This window comes from Dasypus novemcinctus, chromosome 6 (genome assembly GCF_030445035.2).
Source record: "Dasypus novemcinctus isolate mDasNov1 chromosome 6, mDasNov1.1.hap2, whole genome shotgun sequence".
Taxonomy (NCBI): Eukaryota; Metazoa; Chordata; class Mammalia; order Cingulata; family Dasypodidae; genus Dasypus; species Dasypus novemcinctus.
This window is the reverse complement of record NC_080678.1, coordinates 9,520,897-9,547,512: the sequence shown is the minus strand read 5'-3', so window position 1 is coordinate 9,547,512 and position 26,616 is coordinate 9,520,897. Positions and strand designations below refer to the sequence as shown.

Below are 26,616 nucleotides of genomic sequence, written 5' to 3'. Positions count from 1 at the left end.
CTTATTTTACAGATGATTAAAATATGGTTTAGCAAGATCAACGTATCCAAGTCATGAGTAGCAGATCCCAGGGGGTCAGATTGCGGAGCTTCCCTGCTTAACCCAATGCTGGTGATCATTTCTATTATTTATTATTATGTCATTTTTAATCAGTGAGACATTGACAGCTGGCTATGGGATGACACTTCCATTTATCCATGTGTCCCCGAGTCCCCGGGGTGGGAATCTTTGGGGGATGGGGATGGGGACCGAGGACTAGAGAGCACGTGAAGCCCTCAGCAGGTGGGTAGGACCTTTCTGCCCGAGGCCCCTGGGGTCTGTGGGTGCCAAGGTCAGGAGAGCCCAGAAGGGTGCAGAGACCACGGCTCCTCAGCTTTTCTCCAGGGCGGGATTTCAAAGTCAGAGAAGCTCCAGACTCTCAGCTATCCCAGTCCCCCACAGTCTGTGTCCACTTCCCTTCTCAGGTGGCAAGACCCTGGCTCAGGTGACCAAGAGCCCAGCTGCAAGTCTGTACTAAGTGGCTGGTTCCAGTGAAAGAGAAGGAGGAAGCCCTTGGATAGGGAGCTGGTGGGGACGTAAGGAGAGCCCCCTCCTCAACTTCGCTTGGCGGTTTTCCTTTGCAGCATCTGTCTGCGGGTTCCTGGGACCTCAGAGAGGCTGGAGCAACCACAGAAGGCACAAATAAGGACTCGAGACTGAGTGAGAGCCGCTGGGAAAGCATGTGGGTCTTCAGTGTTGCTCAGAATGGTCTTCTATCTCCTTGTCAGTTGCTTGGAAGACCTCTCTACCTGTGACTCCTCGTGTAAGGTACAGGGTGCACACGATGTTCAGCCAGTATCATACATGACACATACCATTGTGTCCTGTCCAAGAGAACAATGCTCCCTGCTCTGCTAATCCACAGGGCTTGTTGGGACAATCAAATAAGATAATAATGAAGATAATAGTAATTATTATTTTTATTCTAATCTGAGCTAAATTTGCCTAGAGGTTACCTTGTGACCCCATGTGCTCTGCCTATGTCAATTCATTGGCAGGAGTCCAGGCACTGAGTATTAATTCTCCTGAGGTTATCAACGTAGAATGTTTTTTTAAATAATATTGAAGATATTTTATGTAATTTATTTATTTTGCAAATATGGATCAACTTTGTAAGCCACTTCATCATAACAAGACCATGTGGATTAATTAAGGGTCATATCAGGGCCCCTAAAACGTTCTAATTCCAAAGAATAATTTGGGCCCCTCCAAAACAAGCGTTTCCAAATGGTTCCATTATATCACTTGTAAGAGAATGCACTTACATTAAGTGGTTTGGAATAGCAAATTGTTACCCAACAGCACTTATTTCTTGAGAAAGAAAGATTCAGTCTACCTCATTGTGTCCCAACCCAGAAGCTGGAGCGCGGAGGCATGGGGTTCCTTAGGCACTGACTGTACTTGGAATAGTGTACAAGCCTTGTTCTTGCTTACCAAGATTTCCACCGAATGTCTGCTGGTAGTTTTCATTACCTAACAACTTCAAACAAGCTAAGAGCCATTACCATCAACTCCCACATTGGAAACATAGCTCCCTTCACCTGATGCCTGTATTTTCAATGGTTCCATAAATGTCATCTGTGAAAAAAAGATTAAAACAATTTGTTCCCTAAAGAAACTGAGCTTTGCTCATATGCTGGGATAAGTAAATGCATTGCTCTTGACTTTATACAAAATCATTTACATTAATACATTGTGTGAGCATGTCTATTTATCAATTGTTTGCATGGGTTCGTTAGCCATATCCATTTTATCTTAATTGCTTGGCCACATTATCGAAATCATATGTAAAAGTCAAACCTACAAAGAACAGACATGTTGATTGCTTTTAAGTACTTAGAAAATGTTCACTGTTGAAGATCATACTTTTAATAAGTTCAAAGTTTCTTAATAAATTAACATATTAGAGTGTCATTAAATTAGTTGGACTTTGGGGTAGGAGGTTATAGAGAAATGACCTTTCAAAGAATGAACACAATTTTGGGGCTAAGTGTCTGCTGTAAATGAAATGTAAGTGCCTGTCCTGACTGCTAGATAGTGGGTTTCATGGCAGCCTGTTGCTCAGAGTACCAGGGTGCTTGCTTGCCACATTGCAAGTTCTGAATAAATATTTCTTTCAATTAAAAATATTATTTTTCAGACAGATTGCGAAAAAAAAAAGAAAGTTATTAATCACTTTTAGCTTCACAAATGGCATATCTTTTTGTCCAAAGAGCTTCTGTTTTGCAAATTATACCCAAGTATTCTGTTCCTTTTGACTTATTCCATCAAGATGTGAAAGACAATTGTTTTAGAATCTTTTGATGTTCCACCTGGCTAATTTGAGGGAGAGTCAAGCTCGAAAGTCTTACAGTGATTTTCTAGGAATGCATCCTATTGGCAAAGCAGATCGAATCCATTTTTTAATTTTCTTGATTGCCTACTGTCTTCTGATGAAACCATAAACTAGTTTACCCACCTGTTCTTAGAGGGCGCCCCAAAGCCTGGGTTCTGTTGTCTGCTCTGGCCCTGATTCCAGGAATGTCCACAAACCACCACGTCCTCACCCTTTCCTTCCTCAGTCCCCTAGCAGGACAGGAGGCAGCTGATAGGGGATACGCTTCCTTCTAATCAATGGCATCTGTGTCTACACTGCACTAACTCACACAGTCTTGGCTGATGGACTGGTCGCTAGAACTTGGTGCCACGTTTCATTTCCATTTTGACCGAATTCAGCCCAAGCCTTTCAACCAAACCTTCTTAGCATTTAGACTGAAGGGCTAGATGTTTTCCCTCTCTCTCACTCTTTCCCCACCCCTTATTCTTTTCCATCCAAGAATTCCAGAATGGGAATTTCAAGCTGGATTCTCAAAAATGGGCTTGAGGGGCACAGGTTCAGCACTTCTACCCAATGATGGGCTCAAGTTGCATCAGTGACTGAGGATGCAGAGAGGAGATTATTTATCCCTAAATGATCTTTTCAGTCCTGGAAAGACCAGTTCTGATGATGCTGTTCCCAGAAATCTTCATTCATGGAGTGGAAATGATGACATCTGTTCCTTCCTGAGGACAATGAGATGATAAGTGGTGAAATGCTTTGAGCTACTCAGAGGAAAGGTGTCTAGCCAAGCCTTTCTTAATTGAAATAATAAGACCGGATCTTGAAAGATCCATCAGCTCTTAATCATTCTACAGTTTTGTAAGTTACATATGGCAACCTCTTCCCATCCATTTTCCCCAGTCTTGTGGGAACTCTTATCAAGGGATAGATCATATATGAAGAACATAGTGTCATGAGATAATGAAAATGATCACAAAATGACAGTCAGCCAGGACTTCACTTCACCATGCTGATTGTCCAGACAAACTAACCAGTTACTGCTCCACGACCTGACATGAAAGATCTCTTTAGAATAAAATTCCATCCCTCGGCGCATATTCCATTGGCTTCCTCTGCTCCTGCTTCCGCTGGTATCTGGCCTTCTGGTAGAAAACGATGATGACCACAGTGATGACATTTAGGAAAATGATGAGCAACATGAGCCAAAATGAGTGCCCGTACTGGTGGGTCGCCTCTCGGAGAGTGAATGTTGGGTAAAGAATCCGGGACAACTCTTCTGAGAGATGGTTAGATTGTGTGTTCACCACAAACAGGATCATGGTCAGGAAAATAAACATTGCTGAAAAGAAGAGGAAATTTCATAAATGACATGGCAATCCATATTTTCTTAATGGCATTTGCACTCTAGGGGCACTTATTGACTATCAACCCCGGGGTTGACAATCTCTTAGGCATTAGAAAAAATACAAAAGAAATGTGAGACACAAACTAGATTTTAAGGATGAGATGCTGAAGATTGTTCAGGACAGTACATGGCCAAGAGCAAACATTCCAGCTCAAATCTTTTCAGTAGCTGTGGTGTAAGAACTAAATGATGATGATGACAGTAAAGTAATATATCCAACAGCCAACCCTAAGGGCAATATGCATAGTAGGCATGCTGAATGAATGAGTGAAAATGAATGAATGAATGAACAGGAGGGTCAATAGAGAAGCTGGCTAGAGAGGGCTTGATGGATGATAAGGAGTTGGAAAGGATGAGGAAGGAAAAGAGCATGTCAAGTGGAGGAGGCAGCACAAGTAAAGAGTTCAGAGTTGTGGCAGCATGGGCGTGAGCCCAGCTTGTGGGGCTCCTAAGCACTGGAGGAAGATGGGAAGCCCCGCCCCAGGAGAGCCTCCCATGCCAGCTCAGGAGCTTGAACTTGATTTTCTAGGCCCTGAGGAGCCACTGCCTGCATTTAACCAAGAGGGCTGCCCTGACTCAACTATTTGAGAAGATAATTTTTCATTTTTTAATCTTTCTTCTCGAATTCATCACTTCGGATTCCACTGAAGAGCATCCCTCGGGAGGAGCTTAAGAGAGCTGCCTTGGCCTCGTTAGATGGAAGGGCAGGCCCCAAGGGCCCGGCTGTGCCAGCTTGGAGGCTGTTTCCCTCCTGGGAGCCCCACTCTGCACCTTCCAGAGGGAAAGGAACGCTGACGTGGCAGGCGTCGCAGGTGGCAGTGCACGTGGTCCAGCACGGCCGGGCTCCGGGTGGCTGCACGCGCGCATGCTCGAGGCCTCTGGGGCATCCCGAGAACTCTTCATCCCTGACATTGACTCGGCACCAGGCCGGCATTTGGTGTCAAACGTGCCCTAGCCATCACCCACGACCAGGACTGTGTTCCAAAGGGTCCTCCAAAGGCTCTTAATTAGGTGGTCTTTGTGTGTGACCGCAAGGAGAGTGCTCCAGCTGCCCGTGATGACGGGCGTGGCTCCTCGACTTAAGGACTTTATTTCCTAATAGTTTGCATGTACAAAAGTCCCTGCCCTCTGATGCTCTCCAAGAGCCCCATGTGCATTCAATCCTTCATTACGCTCCTGTGAAGGTTCTCATAAAAGCTGCCTCATAAAGAAGAGGGTGAATACAGAGGTACTTTCTCCAAAGGGGGGGTGCCTCTAGCTTTGATTTGAACTGGGAAGGGCCACCACCCCACAAAGGCCAAGCTGAGTCCGTCGCCTTCAGGACGAGATGGCTGGTGGCATGGACCTGGCTCTGCCTCTACCGCCGGCTCCTCCAGCTTCCGGGACCCCCAGTTCTTCCCAAGGACTGGAGGAGCCTGTGGTAGCAGGAGGTGCTCTGGGAGCTCAGCAGGCTGGCCTCCCCTCCTGGCCTGTCACTGGGCCGGTGACGGGCGACGTCGCTTTCCCCTACCCGAAGTTTGATTTTCTCAGGCCAGTGTGGGGCAGAGGACAGGCCGGGGTCAGAGGGCACAGGACTCAGGGAGGTGGGCCTGCTACTTTCTCCTAAAAGTAGACTCGTTCCCATTCTGTCAGAAACTAGCTGTGAAGCCTGCCCCCTCTTTTTCCCCTCCAGGACCCTCCCTGCATGCCTGCCAGCAAAAGGACGTTCTCCAAATCCAGCCCTTCTGGGGGTTTGCAGGCCCTGAAGTTCACCCCAGGACACCCCAGAAGTTGACCTGGCCTCTGGGCCCCCAAGCTGCAATCTCCCAAGGCAAGGACTCTTCAGGAGCAGCTTTGACTCAAGTCCACTCTGGGGGCCGAGCCACCAAAGACGAGGCTCTGGGTAAACGGGGGAGTTTTCGCTAAATTCTCCAGCCTCGGGAAACCACAGGCGACTCCAGAGGGCCAAGCGCTCTGATCGAGAGGGCTGCAGGGGGCTTGCTGAGGAAAGCAGATGCAAAGTCAAAGCCAAACGGCTGAACAAAGGCGTCCCTCCAGGCTTGTCAGAACTCAAGTCTCCTCCCGACAGATCAATGCCTTGGATTATTTTTCCGCCCACCTCCTGGCCCTTCTCTGTGTTAGAACTTGTCCCTGAGCTGAGGAAAGGAATGTGGCATGAATTCGCTCTCCCTCAAAGGGTCTCTGTTGTCAGAAGTAGGTGGGGAAGGAGGGAGGCCGTCTCAGGCCCTTTTGTCACCAGCCCCGATTTATTCATCTTTTCCTCCACCCACAAGCTTTGGGCTTCTGCCATGGGCAAGGACGGCCTTGGCTCAGCTGCAGAGGGAAAGAGGCGCTGGGGAAGGAAACCACAGCCTGGCAGGAAACAGTTTCCTTCTTGATGTGGTGGAGGGACAGGATTCGAACCCTTAAAGTCTGTAGACACAAGTGTTGCTGAGTCTGTCTTGTTCTGCTGGCCCTGGTTCCCTGCCGCTGGGACTGAGACCTGGTTTTCCTCCGGGGAACCCGTTCCTCCCCCTCAGCCCTGTGACTGGGGAAGGGCTGCCCACTGGCCTGACTCCAAGGTGGGCTGGGATCTTCACCAATTGATTGGTGAATTCAACCCTGCCGGCGGCAACGGGTTACTTCCCGTTGGGAAAGGAGAGCTCTTTTCCTCTGGGTTTGCTCAAAGCAGGCATAAGCCTAGAATGGCTGCAGCCTTTAGGAGGACAGAGCCTGGATGCCTAAAATCACAGGGAAGGCCAAGGAACTCGAGAGATGGAGCCAGGGATGGAAACAGCATTCCGATGATATGGCCTGAGACCCTGAATCCAGCTATACCTGAAGCTACCATTTCCTCCGGCTTCTTAATTATTATACATGAGCAAAAATACAATTAAAAATGATCTAGTTTCTGCCCATCAGATAGCAACAAATGTTTAGGCTTTTGGTCAACTATAATCATAGAAATAGGTGGGTGAAAGAGCTTGGCATTTGGGTCAGAATATCTGAGTTCGTAAGCCTGCCTGCCACCCAGGTGGCTGTGCCATGAGAGGGGAAGGAACCTTTCTCATTCCATAGGATGGATGCTCATTGCACTTGGGGGCTTGTCTTTACCACCAGGAATGAAAATACAGGAGGGAAGGAAAAGGCCACCCATGCATGACTGGCTAGATTAACCTGACACCAAAACCCTTGGGCTGAGCTGGGGGTATGGAATGTGATATGTGGCCAGGTGTGCCCGCGGCAGTCCCAGTTTCCACCTGTTGTCCTGGCTTCATTATCACGAGTGCCCCTTGTACTTTGCAGGTGTCCCCATTTGGTAACTGAGTGGCGTGGCTCTCCCTCGTGCCTGAGCTGGGCTGGCAGCAGCTCACGCTGGCTCGGTGTCCAGTGGCCTCACGGTAGCAGCTCACAATGGCCACAGCAGAAGCCATTATGCCATGCCCATCAGCCAGCGGCACACACCAGCGAGCCTGATTTTGAGTGCTCAACAGCACAGGTAGAGAGCCATGGCGTAGCGATGAGGGGACTTTTCCAGCCGCCCCATCCCAGCTCACCATGGGGGCTTCTGTGGAAGCAGAGGAGGCTCTGCCTGGAGTTCTCGGGCCTCTGCTAAATGCATCTCCTGGAACCTACAAGAAGCCACATCCTGAGCCACCCCTTCATAGGACAGCCTTCCTCAGGCCCATTCCTGAGATCAGGGGTGGGTGGTAGAGAGAGGGAGAGATTAGGAGAAACCTGGCAGCCTGGCAGGTGCACGACCTTGGAGACCTGACCTTGACCCCAGCCCGAGGCAGGGGCAAGTGGTGATCCACTTCCCATCTGGCTCCACCCTCCACCCCAGCACCCCCACCCAACAAACCATCAAATAACCTCGTAAAGACACACAGCGACACCTGGCCCTCACAGGGAGCTGACGAGGGGGGCGTGGGCCCCAGATTCTCCTAATGACACCATCCGTGGTTGTCTGTGCGTCATCACGCAGGCGAGTCGTGTGTGGACTTTAGCCCAAGTGGACTGTAGATAAACGGCAGCCAGGCGTGTGTGCATGCACGTGTGTGTACTTCCGTACATCTCAAGGGGCCTAATTTGGAATCAAGTTCATGCAGAGGCTCAGTGAATGCTTTGTGGATGTATGTGTGTTTTGGTTTAACCTGTTACAGTAGATACTCAAAAGCAAATACCAAATATTATATATTTTGATGCCCTTTCCTCACCGCCCTCTTTTCTCCCTCCAGTGCATTTGAAACAGAATTCTGTTTCCAAGAGGTGCTTAACCAACGATGCCGCTGGAGGAAAATAAAACCCAGCCCCAGCACGAGGCCCGGGACCCGGAAGGGTCCTGTAATTGCCCCTGGCTCGGCTGTGACTGTGTGTGACTGTGTGTGCTCGTGTATATTTGAGAGAGGGCAGGAGCGCGGGCTTCCCGGGGCGCGCTGGGCCCCCCATACTCACCGCCGAGCCCGTTCCAGATGTACACGCCCAGCGGCCCCAGGAACGTCTGGTAGGGGTTGCTGATGCTGTTGTAGAAGGTAAACCCGGAACTCAGCAGCGAAGTGGCCAAAGCCAGGACCAGGAGCAGGACAACCAGCAGGTGCAGCGTCCTTTGGGAAGAGTTGTCCAGTTTCCCTAAAACTGAAACAAGGCTTGATGAGCATGGAGCGCGGCACCGGAGGCCTCCTGGCACCCCGGCTGGAACTCCCGCCCCGTCTGCGCCCCAGGTCCGGCGAGACCAGGACGGAGCGGAGCCTGTGGCTGAGTGAACGCACCCCCACGCTGCAGGGCAATGGCTCTTCCGGCCAGCGTTGTAGGTCCCCGGGGAAGGGTGTGCCTTCCTTCACGACCCGCTGCCGCTTGACAGCCCTTCCCGCTCGCCGATGCCACCTGGCACAATGTCATCGCAGAGGAGGCACCTTTTCCTCCAAGCACTAACCCTGCTTCCACCAGGAGATATGACGGGCGGGTCACCCCAAAAGCCTGGGCCCGCAGCGTGAAGGTGGACGTCCACTGGGGCTGTTCTGTCTATGTGGGTGTGTTTTGTTGGACACCTTGCTTTAGGTGCTCGAATGCAAAGGGGAAGCGTTCACAGAGGTGACCCAGAAGGTGGGAGCTGAGGCCGGCGGTGGAGACGGGCAGGAGATGCTCCTTGTCAACCCAGGCTCGCCCCTCCTTCCCGACGCCGCGCTGGGGCGGGGGCGGCGGGTCCGAGGCCCACGCGGCTCAGACACCCGGGTGCTGGGGAGTTCGGCCCGCGGGTCAGGCTTCTTCCCAAGCTGCACTCCTCCAAGTTCTGCATTTTATAAAATTTGCTTCTTTCTTTTTTTTTTTTTTACATTTAAATATGTTCTCATTTTTTAAACTTTATTTTGTAGAATAATTGAAAATATAAACAACGAAAATGAAAAAGAAAGCACAGTTGAATAAAAACATACATTCCTCAATTACCTGTACTTGATAAATATAATTTTTTTTTTTTTTGGATTGCCTATTTCTTAAGTACAAAGGAGCTTCAGAGACGGAGGCTCCTCACGCAAAGGGAAGCAAACGCGGCCCTGGCCTGGGAGCTTGTCTGCCCCCTGGCTTCCAGCCATCATCAGCCACCCTCCCTCGGGCAGCTCGCTTCTTTATTCAGGACACTAAATGCCCAGGGCCGCTCACCCCAGAGGCCCCACCGCCCTCCTGAAGAAGGTCTCCAGGGACTGCCGTTGGTTCTAGGTCCTCAGGAGACCCGCTACACATTAAATGAATCGCTGACCTGTGATGGTCTGTGAAAGTCAGGGCAGTACGAGGAAAATTAACTTGGGAAAAAGATTTCAGAGTCGATAGCAATGTGCTAACGAAAGCATTAGAAACTGCAAGGCACAGTAAGCTGTGTGGGTGGAAAAGAAAGAATAAAACGCTCTCTCTTTCTGTTTCGGGGGCGCCCGGGGAGGGAGCCCTTTGGGCCTCTCTCATCATTACCCCGAGAAGAGCGAAAGACAAAAAAGCGGAAAGGCCCCGTGGCTTCCCCTCACCCTGGGATCTAGTTCTGGAATGGGCTGGCCCTCCTGCTCAGAAGCCAGGGCTTCTGCTTCCCCTCCAAGGTGTCCCCACGCCCTCCGGGATGGAGAAGGTCCCGGCGTGCTGTGAGGGCCACCCCCACCAGCGTGAGGAGGGGCTCCCCCGCCCCCCCCCCCCCGCAAGCCCACCCAGACTGCAAGCCCTCCCTGCAAGCGAGCCTTTCCCTCCCTCCGCGGCCTCAATCACGTAGAAGTTCTTCATTGCGTTGAGCGCAGGTCTCTATGGCTTTCCACCAGGGGCTCCTAATTGCTCCTTTTAGAGCAACAGGAAATGCACTTGCTCCTCCCCTGCCTTCCCAAGTACCTGAAAGCGGGATCAGTAGCCCCTACCCCTCTCAAGTGTTCTTCAAGGGCCGGGCCCCCCGCCCCCCCACCCTTCTGCACATACTCTAGGTCAACTTCATTTCTCAAAGGGCACTGGCCAGGACTCCCAAGAAGACCCGAGGTTCACCTGCCCAGGAGTCTGTCGGCTCTCCATTTGGTCATTTTATTCCTTTTAGCCTGTTTGTCATCAATAGGGCTTTATGAGGGTGGGCAGACAGTGGGCACACAAAAAAATGTGACCAGCCGAGCCAAGGGGGTGGGGGCACCCTGAGAACGTCCTGCCGGGCTGGTGGCCAGGGGTCCTTTTCGTGAAGACGTTTGTCCAGCAGCTGAAGGGACCTGAGGGGCGCCTCATGGTAGCTGAGCCCAGAGCTAGGGGCTGCCAGGCGAGGGGGTAGGGGAGAAGCCCAGGGAAGTAGCAGTGGAAGGCAGCAGGAGGGGGTGTGACACAAAGAGCAGGGAGAAAGTACAGAAAAGGACGGGGGCAGGAAAGCAAAAGGGCGGGAGCGAGGAAACGTGGGAATTGTCCACCCCGTGGGAGGACAGACAGAAAGACGGCACGTTACCAGCCCGGCAGCAGGGAGACGGGGACCTTCCGCTCCTGGTTAGAGAACGTTTTGCTTTGCTCAGTAACCGAGGGGCTGGAGTCAGAGTTCAACTCACCCTTACGTACCTGGGTTCTTGGTGGGACCAGGTGGCTTTGCAATTTCTGCTAAGGACCCTTGGAGCATGGCTAAGTTCTCAGCACGCCACTCTTTGCTCTGCATCCCAGGTAAGTACTCTAACAGGTGTTGGCATGCCAGCCGCCACCGCTGCCCGCCAGCGTGGGGACAGGTGAGGTCGGATGGGGGTGCCCACTGCCTGCCTTCTGTGGGGGGCCACCCGCCCTTGGGTGGGGGCTGGGACGTCAAGAAGGTTCTGACCTTGGGCTGAGTCTCTGGGGTCTTTCTCCAACTGGGGATAAGCCACATGGCTGGGGGGATGTGAATCGCTCTACTTTCTGGAGAGTGTGATACCAAGGGACAGTGGGTGATACCAAGGGACAAGTGGAAGAGAAAAGCAAAACCAGCAGGACACACCCTGTCGGAGAGGCGGGGTGGAATGCTGCAGATGTTTCCAAACTTAGTCACCACTGGATCCACTCCACACTCACCCAGTGTCTCCCTTGGGCACTAAAGGGGAAACTCCAGGACCTAATCAGAAGGTTGCTGGGGACTAAATCAACTTTCACGTTACAAAGTTTGGTAAGGAACCTTGGGCTTTGTGCACTTACTAAAAGCTGTACATGTAGATCATGCTTAAGTGGTTAAGATTCCACTTTTCCAGAGTAAGTTAGAAAGTCACCATCAAGCCGAGCTTTGCTTTTGACCTTTGGAGTCTGCTGACCCACACTTTTCTATGTATAAAGTTTGACTGCTGTTAGTTAAAATTATTTTTCAGCCTTCTGAATTCCCTGCCACATAGGTATGACAGTTCTAGCTCCCCTCCAGCTCTAGGCTTAGAACTCAAACAATGAAAGCTGGAAAACCAGTGAAAGTTTGCAAGAATTAACTAACAATAAACTTCAGTAACATCTGACAGCTGCTCTCTGCCTACGAAATTAGCAAATACATTCAGTTCTTTTTTTGTCTCCCTTTTGGAGGGCAAGCTTTTGAATCAGGAACAGCCACACTCACAATTGGAACTAATTGTGGCTGATTCTGGCAGCCCCGGGGAGGGGCTAAGACCAGCAGTGGCCTGGCTCTCCTCAGCTGGGAGCAGAAGGGGCTGTAGGGATGAGGGTCACCAGGCGCCCCCACCCAGGGAGATTTAACCCTTCAGGCCCCGCTTGCCTTCCAGCCCTTCTAGTCCCACTGGCTCTAAGTCCATGGGAAGTAGGGGAGGGAGTGTCAGTGGCTTTGTGGGACTTTATGCCTCATAGTCTTTCTGTCAAGTGGCGAATCACTTAGAAATTGTCGTTTCTGGTCCTTGGAGAAACTCCCCCATTTGGAGAACAGATCCGTTTTTGAGATGATAGACAGCCATTCACAGCATGCTGTGCACTCTCTTTTTCTCGTATAAAGTAATATTTATACGTGCACGGAGCATGCTGTACTTTTCTGGATAGCATCTAGCGTTCCTGTGGGGCTAGTGCAATGCTTCTCCCACCAGAGCACCTGGAGGATGAGCTCCAGGATGGGACGTGCTCGCATCGCTCGCCATTGGATGGATGCCCAGGTGTGTGAGGAAAAACTCCATTTCCCAAAAAACCCCAGGGCTGTGAGGATGCAGTTAGATGTGCTAAGAGTAAATTGGTACAACTCTTTCTAATGAGTGATCACAGGAACAGCCTCAGTATATTTCACATACTTTGACTCACTTCCAGAAATCTAAGCAAACAAATCATCAGGGATCTGGGTAAAGGTTTATGTATAAAGATGTTCATGGCAAAGTTTTTTTCCAAATATAACTTAAAAATAGGAATGACGTAAGTGTCTGCGATAGTGACATGTATCTCCGTTCATTCAACAAACACATGCCGAGTGTCCCCTCCTCCGTGCCAGATGGAGGGCCTCAGTCCAAGGGCCACGGCACACTGGTGGTGCTCACTAAATCAGGAGATCTCGGGAGGTGGCCCGGGAGCATTCCCAGGAGGTCCCTGCCGCCATGGCCAGCCTCTAGGAAGTTTGCCAGGACTCCCCGGGGGAGGAGAGTGGCCTGAGACCCTCTGTCCCTACCCTCGCCAATCCCCAGTGTCCCAGAAGTCTCTGGACACAAATGACAAGTAGCTCCTCTCCAGGAAAAGAATCCGGTGTCTGTGTGGGGTGAGGGGTGGGGGTCAGAGCAGAGGAAGGAGCTCATGAACTCTGGAGAAATAGATGCCATTTGCTCTTCTCTCTTGCGATCAATTCTATGGTTTTTGCAGCAGATTTGTTTTCCTCTATTTTTAGCTTGGGCTAATAGTAGGATTTTGAATTCCCTGAGAACAAACTGGGGTAGGTGGAGAGAGGCGATGGGTGGGCAGGGGGAAGCCAGGCCGGGGGAAAACTGCCGGCTAGTTGACCATTAACTCAAAGGCAGAACTTCCGCAAGGCCGGCCAAGCTCAAGACTTCCACTCAGCCCGCCTGGGTTCATTTGCAGGGCTGAGTCAGGAGTCTCATCTTAATAGGATTTCGACTTCAGGCAGGCCACAGCCAAGGGCTGTAAAAGCCATACCCAGTACAGCAAGGCATACCAGTCCCTCTAGCCCCTGGCCGTGCTGGAAACCGGTGGTTTTCACCTCTGAATTAGGAGCACCCTGTATTAGCATCACCCAGGAGGATTTTTAAAAATAGGAACCCTGGGAACGCACCCTAGAGATTCTTATTTAATTGGTCTGGGGAGGGCCAATTCCTCCCCAGGTGGTGTAACTCAGCTCAGGGTCTGAGGATCATAGCTACAGGGAAATGGATGACTCAAAGGACAATATACCTACACACCAAACTGTTCTCAGAACCGAGAACAAAGAGACCCAGTGTTACGTGAACAGAAATATCGTTAATAAAACTTCCCATCAAAATGATTTGTAAAAGTATATGTTTTGGTCAGCGTGCAGGCGTGGGAGGATTTGCAATTACGTTCGCAAGAGCGCCATGTCCCAACGCAAGTGATTCAGTCTTCATTACTGCTGGTGTGAGAAGCATTCCACACTATGTCCCCTGGACCTTGGACCGTGACCACATTTTCACAAAGTTAAGGAACTGCCTTCTTTTCAAGGGCCGCGTTTATGCAGCATCCAAGACCCCAAACCAAAGAGAAGGTGGACTGTCGCAACAGAGTGGGACGACATCCTTCTACCAACTCACTTTCCAAGATTCTGTGCAGAGGGTCTGTCCTCTGAGGGGTCTGTATCAGTCAGCCAAAGGGGTGCTGATGCAAAGTACAGAACCCTGTTGGCTTTTATAGAGAGTATTTATTTGGGGTAGAACCTTACAGTCACAAGGCCCTAAAGAGTCCACCTCAAGGGACCATAAGAGGTACATTATTACCCAAAGTCTTTTGCCATGTGTTGACACAAGATGGCGGGTGATGTAGGCAAGGGTTCAGCCTTCCTCTTCCTCTTAAGGCTCTGTGGTCCCAGCTTCTTCTGATCTCAGCTGTAGGTTGGCATAAGGCTCGTCTCTCTTCCAGGGGCTCATTTCTTTCCAGGCTCAGCTGTTCTGTTCTCTTCACAAGGTCAGCTGTAGACTGTCAGGCTCATCTCTCTTCCCCGGCCACAGAATCCTGCCTAATAAGCTGTCTCTCTTCCTCGCTGTGTATCTATTTCCATGTGAGAGTCTGTTTCATCAGCCTAAGGGGGCTGGGACTCAAAGCTGAGTCGCACTTTAATGATGTGGTTGAATCAAAGCTCTGATCTTAACATAATTTTATCAGATGCCTCAACTGAATCTAATACAATCAAAGGGTATCACACCCAGAGAAACAGACCAGTTTACATATATAATCAATATCTTTTTTTTTGGAATTCATAAATAATATCAAACTGCCACAGGGCCTGTGCAGACACATTTCCGCTGCACCGGCTCTTAGAGCACCCTGCACACAACACTCAGTGCTGAATCTAACTGACTTAGGGTCTTTCTCTCATGCTAGTTGGAGGTTGGAGAGCCCACCAAGGCTCCGGTCTCCAATCGCCCCATTCAGCAGCTTCTTAGTAAAGCTTTTTGAACTGAAATTTAAAAATCCACATCTCTCAGAATATCAGAGGCAATGCCCTCACTGCTTGATTTACAGGACCTGTCACTTTTCGTCTGGATGTTTGGCAAACTGGGATGCGTGTAGAGGGGGTTGGTAGAGCCCCTGGTCAGCCTAAATCAGCCAGGCGATCCAGTTACACACGGGAGAATTTCCTCCACAGATTTCACTGCTTGCTGCCCCCACCCCCAATGACCTATTGTTGGCTGCTTTGCTTTGGCACTTCCATAATCAGCCGTTGTCGCTTCCTTCTGCTCTTTCATTTCAAAACCTACAGCCCAGATTGGAACAGTGTTATAAATCCTATGCAAAAATGTCGCAGAGCTTTGTAATATTCATTACTCTTTGGAGATTATCAGTGAAAAATCTTGACAAGAGGCTGACCAGTTTCAGTTCTCAGATGGAAAAGCCCATCCATTGCTGCTGGGCGGGAAAGCAGTGTTTGGAGGGGTTTTATTGCTCTGCCAATGGTTTGTTTCTGTTTGGAAATAAGCACTGGGTGGTCAAGAGAAGCCAGTAGGAGCTTATCCGCGTCACACCATAAGTACTGGAATCTGTTCTCCTGTAAAGCTGTCACGGGTCATAAGCAGCTGAGCATCATGTGATGTGCTTTCTATTACGTGACTTTTCCCTATCAAGAGAGCTGTTTTCCAGTTTTCCAGGTTCGATGATGAGTAAAAATCATCTGCAAGGAAGGCTCTCGAGCCCGGAGGGCCCCTCGGCAGATGCCAGCAAGAGCAATTGCCCCGGCGCCTTCACTGCCTGGGCGGTGGTCCCTCTGCCTGCAGTGCCTGGAGCTGAATGTGGCCCTAGGGCAGCAATGTGGCCCAGGGACACTGTGCTCTCCCCAGCGGGCTGGCACGCTGATGTGGCCCCCGCTCCCCCTCTAGGCTGTCGTGGACGTTTCCACGAAAGGTTTTGCGATTCCTAGGATCCCTTTCAAGCACCCCCACTGGGCACCACACACCGGATGTCCACACACGGGGTTTCAGTGCCAGTCCCGGGCCAGCCAGCCTGCTCGGAGCCTTCCCTGGGTGTAGCTCATCAGAGCTTCCGCTGAGTCATTTATCTCAAATTCCAACCAGTCCCAAGCAGATGACCCATGACAAACAAAAAGGTTGCAGGCTTTCTATTTAAATTATTTTCAAATGTATTTTGGGGATTCAGAAACTAGAACACTTTTTGGTTAGGAAAATACTCGTCGTATAACTGAAAGCATGACTGAATCTTTGAAAGTCTTAGTTTCTGGCTGATGTAGAGTGAATGTTCTTCATCCTTCTCAGAGCTGAGGCTGAGCCCAGAGAAGATGTGGAAGGAACACCCTTGAAAAAGGCACATTTATAACCGGGGACTGTAAGAGTGTTCCCTGGAAATCATTTCAGAGTCATAAACAGACTACAAACCAGAGATAATGTCTGTAACTCACACTCCTACCTTTTTATATTACAAGAGGACTAAATATTTTGTTTGCCCAAGGTGGAAAGTCATGTGTATTTCTAAGTCAAGTTGTAATGACTGTGTAACACCTGATAATGCTTACATAATACCTGCATATAAGACTTGTTCAAAGCAAAATCCATTTAACATGCTACATTTTATAAACATGGAGACTTAGGCAGTAAACAATTCAAATTCAGTGTAATTTATAAATAGTTTTAAGTTTATAAAATACAATGTATCTATTCAGACTTCAGAAGTCAAATAAATAGCTAAATCTGGCCATCATTTTCAAGGAATTTTTATATTCCATCCATCCTTTGAGGGATGTACTATGTAAGAATCAACAAAAATTAGGGATTTCTGTGAATTATACAATAAATGAATGGAATTACTGGAAATTTAATGTCGGAGGTAAGAAAGCAAATTCAAATTGGTTAAAGAAATGAACTTGTGATAGAGGAATAAGAAATCAACTGTGTTTTCCACTTAATTTTTTCCCACATAGATGCCCCTTGTGAGGTTCTGGACAGAGGTTGTTGCTTCAACTAAACATCCACAGTTGATACATTTAAAAATGCTGCTCCTCCTGCCTGTTGAATACACATCACCTGTACCTATTTTCACTTATTTACTTATCAATAACCTGGGTAGGTACCATTTTTAAAAGCCACTGCTAAAATGATTTAGACTTTTGTACTAATAAGCACAACCAGAACCGAGGAGGCTGATAGAACAATAAGGTGAGTTTTCAAAATTAAAAAGTCTGCTCACCTCCATAGCCTAACACCAGCTTGCAAAGAAAACATATTTTAAGAGTTATTTTGGCCCAACTATAGTGTGACATGAATCTTACCCAATTAATTCAACCTCACTCTAGCCATTCCAAATATTTTGTCATTTACCTTCAAAATCTTTGTCTGAATCTGCAAGTCCTTGATTCAATTCTTGGATACTCATCCCACGGAACAATCCATAGGTGATGACAACGCTGCCATTTGAAGCAAAGTCACTGATGGCAATTGTGCTGGTGATCCAAGCTTGTGTCGCAAGAACAGAGCAAATTACAATGAAAGACCCAAAACTTGTGAAAAAGCTCGATAAGAACATCAATGTTTTCTTTGTTGTAGGCATTTTCTCAGGAAAATAACTTACCTAGGTGAACAAGTTAAAGATCTTTTTATGATACTTTTAGACCTTATCATTTGGAGTCCAGTATTTAAAAATGGAGCCTTTGCTGTAAAATGTAAAACCTTGTTCCTCATAGGAAGGGTTATGCTAATGAATGTTGACCTATGATCGTGGTCATAAAGATTTTGTAATACTTGAACTTTGGTCTGGAGCAAAGGATTGCTATGGAAACAGCCAACCAGTGGAAATGGGGAGGCTCTTCCCAGGGACTTCCTTCATTAAGCACACAGTTTATAACGTCCCTGTCAGGGGCCGGGGAAGCCAATTCAGCCAACCGTTTCGAAACAGGAACAGAATTCCTAACAAACAACAAGGGCATAGAGGATCTGTACCCCAAAATGTTGCAGTGAACACCAAAAGTCCCAACTCTTTCAATAATTGATTAACTGGCTGGTCATTGAACCCTCTGAAAGGTTATGCCTCCATCACAGGTACTGGGGCGTGGAAGGAGAAACGTTTGCATGGCCCTTTCCTTCTTAGTTTAAGACTTTATTTGAGAAGAGTGCCTCTCCCATTTCCTCTAAGTGGGTATATTTGCATATTTAAATGATAACTTGAGAGGTTTTGTCTCTAGTTCTCTGTAGTACTCTCATAGAAGTAGTTCAGAATATTCTTGCTTTGGGTTTCCATGCTTCTCATCCTCGCTGTTCCGTGGCTGACAGTGTATAAATTGTCACGACAACTCCCCCATTTGGTGAGTGCGCAGATCATTTACTGAGATTGTGAAGCAGATGTTCACAACGTGTTCTGCACTACTCTTTTTTGTTGTATTTTTTGTCCAATTATAAAGTAATGTTGTACGTAACTTGAGCATCCTGTACTTTTCTTGGAGAGCATCTACCTTATTTGCAGGATGAGCTGACTGATTTTCCCAGAAGAATAACTAGACTATGGCTCCAGGAGGTGGACATGTTTGTTTTGCTCGCCAATGGGTGCCCTGGGACTGCTGCAAAGCCTGGTTCAGAGGGTACAATCTGCATATATTTGTTGAATTAATGAGTGGAGATGCGTGCAATATGCTTCACTATTATAGGAACTTGTTGTTTCAATTTAAAAATAATTATTGAAAAATACATTTCAGTGAACATCCTTACATGTACAACTGTGTCCAGATCTCTGATTATATCGTTGCTCAGACTTCTGGATGTTAGTCAAAGTATGTGAATGTCTACTAAAGCTGTTGCTATGCATTGCTCCACAGCTCATTAGAAAAAGTTGTACCAATTTACCATCTTCTTAGCATAGGGAGCATGCATACCTTACTACATCCTTACAGCATTGTATTTTATCGGGAAAATGGAATTTCCCATTTAAGTCTAATTGTTACATTTTAAAGGGGTAGCACAGAAATTCAGCAGTTATTTCCCTCTAGCCGTTTTTTCTGCCATGAAAATAATTTTGTATCATGCAAAATAATATCTAGTCATTGAAAAAAATTCAAATGGTATTGATGGGAATAAAGAAGAGACTATATATTTTTTTATAATTAATTCCACTAAAAGAAGTAATTCTGTTAATACTTGGGCAAATACTTTTATACCCATCTCTTTATGCATATACACACATTTATTTAAAAATGGGGTTCTACTGCACGTGCTATTTCATTGCTTTTAAAAGTCTCAGCAATTTGTCATGGGACTTCCTTCATGTCCCTAAATCGTGTTTATCATTGCACAAAGATAATTTATTTAAACGGATCCTTATTATTGGGCATTTATGTTGTTTTCAGGTTTCCATTGCTGTCCCCATGATGTCATGATATCCCTTACATATTCAATTTGGTTAACTTTTCTAAGTGTTGCCTTGGGATAATGTCTTAGAAGCAGAATTGTTGACTCATAAAATATGTGTACATCTTCCAAAAGTTTATGTCAATTTAAATTACTACCCATAGCACTTTGTATTGCATTCCTCTCTATCTCACAACTTCCCCAGCAATACTGCTGTCAATATTTTTAATCTATTACAAATTGAGAGAAAAATAAACAGTCTGTTGGCCTCTTTTTCTATTCAGTGAGGGTTAATATCTCTTCCTATGTTTATTATCTATTTGAATTTTCATTCCCACAAATTTCCTGCTCAAAGGTTGGTTCATTTATTACATAGAAGAGTTCCTTTAAATTTATGATTTGTTATACAGTAAGAATATTAAAGTGTGGTCAGTTCTGCACGTTGCAAACACACATACATTCACTATTTTGTTTGTATTTCAGTTGTATTTCTAGATTTTTAGGTGTGTTTGTTTTTCCTGACTCAAATTTTAAATGTAGCCAAATTTTTTAGTCTGATTCTTTGCCTTTTCTGGATTTGGTATCCCAACCCCAAAGTTATTAAGGTCATTTTGGTTGTACATATAAAAACCAATTCAAGCTTGCTTAAACCAGAAGAGTGGTGCATTTTATAAGGATACAGGGGTATCTCATAAAACCCAAGGTGAGGGTGACAACAAGAACGCAGGAAATTACTGGAACTAGTGATTTTATTTTTGTTCTCTCCTCTTTTCTACATACCTGATTCATTCTTCTCATTTTTTTTTTTAATGTTGCATTTTGGTTTTACTTCCTGTCCTTAGGGTTTCTTTGTTGTAGTTTTCTTTTTCTAAGTTTTGGAAATAAATATTTTATTTCTTTATTTTGTTTTTAGATTACTAATGAAAATATTTAAAACTATGAATTTTCCTCTCAATACAATTTTGGCTAGGTAAAATATGTTATATGTAGTCTGTTTAAATGTTTCCTTTAACATCTTAAAAATGAAAATTTTTATTTCTTTATTGAGGAGAAGGTTTTAAAAATAACTATGTGATAGGGTTGCTTCTACTTTTATTATTTATTTCTAGTTTTCTGTCATTTTGATCAAAGATTGTGATCTTTATAGTATCTCTTCTGCGGGTTTTATTGATGTTTTCTTTGTAGTCAATTTATAGTCAGTTTTTATAAATGTTTGCAACATTTCCTATTACTTTATGCTACTACATTTTAAGGTTATACCATCATTTATTTAACAATGCTTCATTTTGACATTTTGGTTATTACAATTTTTTGCTCATATAAATTAAATATAAATTGCTAATTATAGTTTTAAGATAAATTCCTAGAGAAGAATTGCTGGTTCAGGCAGACATTTAAGACTTTATAACGATCTTAAGCAGGCTGACCAGTCTTTTATGTCTTGTATTCCTTTTATTGCACTCATCTGCATAGTTCCCATGCCATTTCCTTTTAGCTTGTGTATGCTTAAGTGGATAGTGCTCTCCAATCACTGGTTTGCTTTAATACGATGTGAGTGAGTTCCCCTGACATCCTGCTGACCTTATTTGGGCCTACTTTGTCTTATCTTCTGCAAACACAGGTTTCTGGCTAGATGACTTTCCATCACTTTTTTCCCTGGGTGTATCTGGAGGGAAATAATGTACAGAATGTTAACAAAACACTTAAATTGGCTAAAGCTCACATAGCTACGGGTAAGGGAAGCCTCAAGTGTAAGTTGATGTGGGGCGCCGTCTTGGTCTCTCTAGCTCCTGGTTATGCTTTTCTAGGCTCTGCTTCCTAGTTCAAGTTGGTTTCACGTCCAGGGCTTTTGTCCCCTCAGTTGCAAATGTATTAGAAAACATCGCATGCCTCTACCCCAGGACTATCAGGGCATTTTATTCACTTTCATGCTGTCACATGCCTACAGCCCAGGAGTCGAGGGGAGGAGGTCTGGTTATTGGAATTACTTGTAATTCCTTTTGCATTTGGGAAAGGCAGAATCTGTGATCTTGCTTCTGTCAGCTCTGGGTTGAGCAGGATCTCTGTGGAGTCCAGAACCTTCTCAGTTAGGATTGGTCATCACATAGGGCATGACCACGGAGACTGGGTCTTCCAGCTGTGAGGAGTGAGAGGGAGCCTGGGGTGCTGTCCAGCAACAGGGCCTGCCCGAGGGATGGGCTGGGGCAGAGCCCGTGGTGAAGCAGCCTGGAGCACAGAGCCCCTACCATGGGAAGAGAAGCTGACCCGAGTCTGGGTGAAGGTCAGCCCTGGGGGCCAGCAGGCATCTGGCTCAGGGTTCCTGTTCTTTGGTCGTTCAAGTTCCCTTGTTACATGTGTGGTCACCACCTGCAATATTATTGCCTTAAGATTGCTAATGTTTTATAAGCTTACAAAAAATAAGTTGCTGTGACACTACTTTAAACGAGCCGTAATAAAATCCCAAATAATGAACCAATTATGTTTTCTAAAATATACGAAAATAAATATGCAATTGAAAAATGACCATTCTCTTACTATCTGCAATCCATTCTCAACACCCCTCTACCTGCTCACTATTGCCAGGAGCTGACACTGGAAAATGCTGGACTTGCTGATGCAAAAACAGAAAATGGCCTTTTGTTTTCCCAGAATGCCCTGGGACAAGCTGTTATCTTTTCTCTTTTTTATTACAACTTGAAGCTTCTGATTTCTTCTGTTTATCAAGCAGGTTATTAAATGTCTGATTTAAAAAAAAATAATCACAAACAAACTTGTACTTTATAGCACATATAACTCCAGAGTCTATTATATTTATTTTACTATTTCACATTAACTTACTTACTTTTATGCTTTTATTGTAAAATGTAGTTTATACGTACTTTGGGATCATTTTGACAGAAAGATTGCTTCAGGATGGTCATAATTTTCCGTTAAAGAGCCAATGGATTTTTTTTTTTTTTAAAGATTTATTTATTTATTTAATTCCCCCCCCACCTCCCCTGGTTGTCTGTTCTTGGTGTCTATTTGCTGAGATTGTTGTCGTCAGCGGCTCGGGAAGCGTGGGCAGCGCCATTCCTGGGCAGGCTGCTCTTTCTTTTCACGCTGGGCGGCTTTCCTCACGGGCGCACTCCTTGCGCGTGGGGGCCCCACGCGGGGGACACCCTTGCGTGGCACGGCACTCCTTGCGTGCATCAGCACTGCGCATGGCCAGCTCCACACAGGTCAAGGAGGCCCGGGGTTTGAACCGCGGACCTCCCATATGGTAGACGGACGCCCTAACCACTGGGCCAAAGTCCGTTTCCCCCAATGGATTTTTTTTATCCATAGAAGACTTTCTTAACACTTCAGTGCTTCAGGCAATGAAATTTTTAACTGCTTTCATAAGTGATAAGAAAGCTACCTATATCCCTTTTTCCAAGGAATTCCCCTAGACTGTCAGTGCTGCATTCTAACCCATTACTGACTTTTTCCTCAATTCCTAGAGCAAACCGAAACTATAGAAAGGCCAGAGTGTAGGTGAACAATAAATCACCCCAAAGTGATAACGGTCTGTGGATTACGGACACAAACTTCATGATGAGAAATGAATAAATGAAGTCATTTTATCCCACCAGAAATCTGTTGAAGGTATCATGGTTTCTCAGGCAACGTCGGGGGAACCACAAGGGCTGGAAGAGAATCCTGAACTCTATTGAGAACGCGGCCTGACTCTCACCCCGACCCAGCCTTGGGGGACCCTGAGCCACACACTGCCTGGGCTTCCGGCCCACAGCACTGAGTTAATAAAAGGCTGTTGCTTCATCTACTAAGTTTGTGGAAGTTTGTTACGCAGCAATAGAAGACTAATACAGCAACTAAAGATTTCTAGAGGATAAAGGGAAAGTTGATGAAGTAGAATTAATCAAAATTTAAAACTTCTGCTGGTTAAAAGACACCAGAGAGAAAATAGGCAGGCCACAGATAAGACAGAAATATCTGAGAAAGCATTTGTGTTCAGAATGTCTGAAGAACTCCTACAAGTTGATAATAAAAAGACGACCCGCTTAAAAAACAAGTACAAGATTTGACCAGACACTTGACCAAGGAAGATATATGACTTGTGAATAATCACATTGAAAGGTGCTTGACATCAGAGAAATGCAAAGTAAACCACAATGAGATACAACCTCATACACACACTAGAATGGTTAAAATTAGGAGACTAATAATATCAAGTGTTGGTGAGTGTACGGGAGCCACCAGAACTCTCATACCTTGTTTGTGTAAGGTGGAACATCTCACATTTCTGCCCCATGACACAGCAATTCTACTCCTAGGTATTTACCCAAGGGAAATGAAAACATATGTCCACTCAAAACCTGTACCCAAGTGAGGTCTCAGCAGCTCTCTTCATAATAGCCCAAACTGGAAAGAGCCCAAATATCCATCAACAAGTGAATGGGTAAACAAATTATGATACACCCACACAATGTGAATGCTACTCAGCAACAAAAGGAGCAAGTGACTAATTCAGGCAGCAAAGGATAAATCTCAAAGATTTTCCTAAGTGAAAGAAGTCGGAAATAAGAGTACACAATGCATGCTTCCATTTCTATGAAGACCTGGTTTGGCAAAGTGAGAGTATGGTAATAGAAATCAGAAGAGTGGCTGCCTCTGACAAGGATGGTGGGATTTTCTGGGAAAGGACATGAGAGAAGTTTTTATGGAGATGGAAATGTTCAGTCTCTTGGTTAGGGGTATGGATGCCACCAATATCCATTGAACCTTATACTTAGGATCTGCTCACCACATGTGAATGACTCATCAATAAAAAAGAAAAGAGTTAAAATGCTATGATGATCTGGAGGGGGGAGCACTCTTTTCTTTCTGGGCAAATGAGGGATTTTCCAGCAAAGGGCCTGTCATACTGATTTCAAAGATTAATAGCTTTTAATATTTGGGCATAACTTAAAAAAAAGAGATGAAAGGGAAGGATGGTTGGGTAAAGCAAAAAATAGAATGTTCCAGACCCATCAGAGTTATTTATTCTGGAACATTCTAGAGCTTGCAACAGCATCATCAGTTTCCTCCTTGTGGGGCCCAGTCCTGAGCAAAATCACAAAGGATTCCAGCGTTGCTTTTGGCTGTCTCAGTCTCTTCTTGCCTGCCCTGCCCTGTAGCCAGTCATCAAGTCCTTCTGATTTTACTGCCTAGAGTAAATTTATGTTAATGTTCCTGTGCAATATTTAAGAGCAAATTCCTTTGTGCTTTCTACATCCATATTTCCTTTTTTTTTTTTTTTTTTGCTTGTTCTCCTAGAAAGCATGCCTGGTCTAAGCCTTTTAGTGTGATCTGATATCTCCTGAGCCTTTAAAGTTTGCTGAGCGTTGTTGGAGATAGCTTGAGAACTCCAATGGCCCAGTTCCAGAACAACAGCCATGGGAAAACTGTCTCAGGTTGTGATTTAAAGGACAGGAGCTACACGGCTTGGGGCAGCTAAGGAAGAGCAAGGCGAGCAGGAAGTGACATCAGCAAGACCAAACGTGGGATCAGATAGTGGGCAAGCGAGATGAAGTGGGAGCTGTGGTTTGAAGGACGTCTGTGTCTTGAGGTCATAGAAGATGGGGTGTCCATGTGTTCATGGTGGTAAGAGGCCCGGGGAGGTTCTCGAGGCCTATGGGGTGGTGCCAGCTGAGGGATGGGTGCTGATGGGCAATGGGGCCGAAGAGAGGCCTGGATGAAGGTTAAGCAGGACCCAGGGGCTTCTGTGGGGTTGTCGGCACAAACCCAGCATAAAAATACCTCTGGAAAGCATGCTTTTGTGTGACAATGATGAAGGATTTCAGGCTTCAGAACAAGTTGAGGAATGTTGCTTCATGCCTGGAAGAATTGTTAGTGTCCAACAGAGAGGAAGATTACCCGGAGAGAAGAGCCATCTGCTGTCTCATCATGCCAACAGGGCTGCTCACGCTCCAGCGGCAGATGTCTGACAAAGGCGACCCCTTTCCCCGCTCCTGCCCCACAGCTTCTGCCTCCCCAGCCCTGCAGTGCTAACAAGCCAAATTGCTCACCAGAGCTGGGAAATGATCGCCTGCCTTTGTGAAATGACCCTGGCTTGAGAGGCCCTGTAAGCGCTTTCATGGGCCCGCCCTGGCTGGGCTGCTCCTCGAGGGCAGGCTCAGGAAGGAGCCACCCACCCTGCTGGCCCACACTGCCTTGCTGCCCGCTGGTGTCCATCCAGCTCGGCTCCTCCCCCCCACAAGCTCCTGCTGCGCATCTCGTGGCTTGTCAGCTTTACTGTGTTGACAGCTGAAAACGAAGGGGTGAGGGGGGTAAACGCAGCCTGGGCCCACCTGGAGTCTCGAGCCCTGGGGCGTGGGGTGAGGGATAGCAGACACCAAACCAGTGAAGAACACATAAATGAGCTCTCACTGCGGTGGGGGCTGCGGAGGATACTGCAGGGGCAGTGGGGTGGGGTGGCCTTCCCAAGGCAATCAGTAAGAAGGAGAAGCCAGGAGAAAAGGGGAGGGGTCAGCAGGTATTGAAGGACCCCAGGTGAGAAAGGCCTTGGCCAGAAGCTGAGGGCAGGGTGCGAGGTCTGGGACACAGGTGACCCGGGCCAGGGGCTCAGGAGCAGCCAGGGGCATCAATAGAGCCTTGCGGGCTGCTAGAAATCTGGGCTTTGCTCTTGAATGGCGGCTTTAAAGCAGGGAATTGGCGTGACTCAGTTTACATGTGTAACGGTGCCTGCGGATGATATGTGAAGAATGGGGGTGACTGGGAAAGAGTGAGTCTGGAGTTGGGAGAGCCATTGCAGTCATCAGAGATATGAAGGCAGTAGAGATGGAGAGAAGTGGGTAAATTCAAGCTGCATTTTGGAGTTAGACGGGAAGTGGCTTTGGAGCTGGATTAGAGGCATCCATCTCCAAATGCCTGGGAAGCAGAGGCAAAGTCAGAGAAGACCAGGAAAGCGAACAAGAGCCAAGGTAGTTCCGAGATGGTGGGAGACCCGCAGGAGGAGCTGAGCGGGAGGAGAGGCCTGGCGAGCTGTGCTTTGGAGAGTTGTCCACCTGTAGGTGGCATTTAAAGCCATAGCCTTGGACCAGAGGCCCTGGGGAGAGTGTGTGGGCCCCAAGGAGAGGTATGGGCAGGGCAGGACAGGGTGCATGAGAATATAGCTCTTTGCACCCCTGGAAAAGTAAAGGTCTCAGCCAACACGTACCCCAAGGTAGTAACAACCTTTGAGATCTGCAGCTCAGGCCAGGGGTGCCTCGAGGGGCCTAGGGTTGGCTGCTGGCCATTGACACCAGGTGGTTGTGAATGCCCTTAATGCCACTTTCTCACCACCCATCCATCCACCCACCCATCCATCCATCCACCCATCCACCCATCCATCCATCCATCCATCACCCACAAGCCCCAAAGAGTGGGATTCCTAC

At 47.0% G+C, this 26,616-nt stretch overlaps 1 protein-coding gene across 2 annotated transcripts; it reads right to left on the bottom strand.

Annotated features, from left to right (window-relative positions):
• Positions 1–1,101: 1,101 nt before the first annotated feature.
• Positions 1,102–17,565, bottom strand: CLRN3 (clarin 3). 2 transcript variants are annotated; one of them, XM_004479327.5, is made up of 4 exons: positions 17,433–17,564; positions 17,183–17,317; positions 8,199–8,378; positions 1,102–3,698 (listed from the first exon to the last, which is right to left on the bottom strand). In XM_004479327.5, the coding sequence occupies exons 2-4, from the start codon at positions 17,235–17,237 to the stop codon at positions 3,427–3,429; spliced, it is 507 nt and encodes a 168-aa protein (XP_004479384.1). In that variant the 5' UTR covers positions 17,238–17,317; positions 17,433–17,564; the 3' UTR covers positions 1,102–3,426. The 2 variants fall into 2 exon arrangements, with proteins under 2 accessions (XP_004479384.1, XP_004479383.1); XM_004479326.5 differs by having other exon boundaries at positions 17,183–17,565.
• Between the last annotated feature and the right edge of the window lie 9,051 nt (positions 17,566–26,616).

Coding starts and splice junctions, on each gene's coding strand:
- CLRN3 (XM_004479326.5), bottom strand. CDS start 17,411: ATGCCTACAACAAAGAAAACATTGATGTTCTTATCGAGCTTTTTCACA. Junction 8,379..17,182: donor TTCAGACAAAGATTTTGAAG/GTAAATGACAAA, acceptor GCCTTGTTTCAG/TTTTAGGGAAACTGGACAAC. Junction 3,699..8,198: donor CATCTGGAACGGGCTCGGCG/GTGAGTATGGGG, acceptor TCTTCTTTTCAG/CAATGTTTATTTTCCTGACC.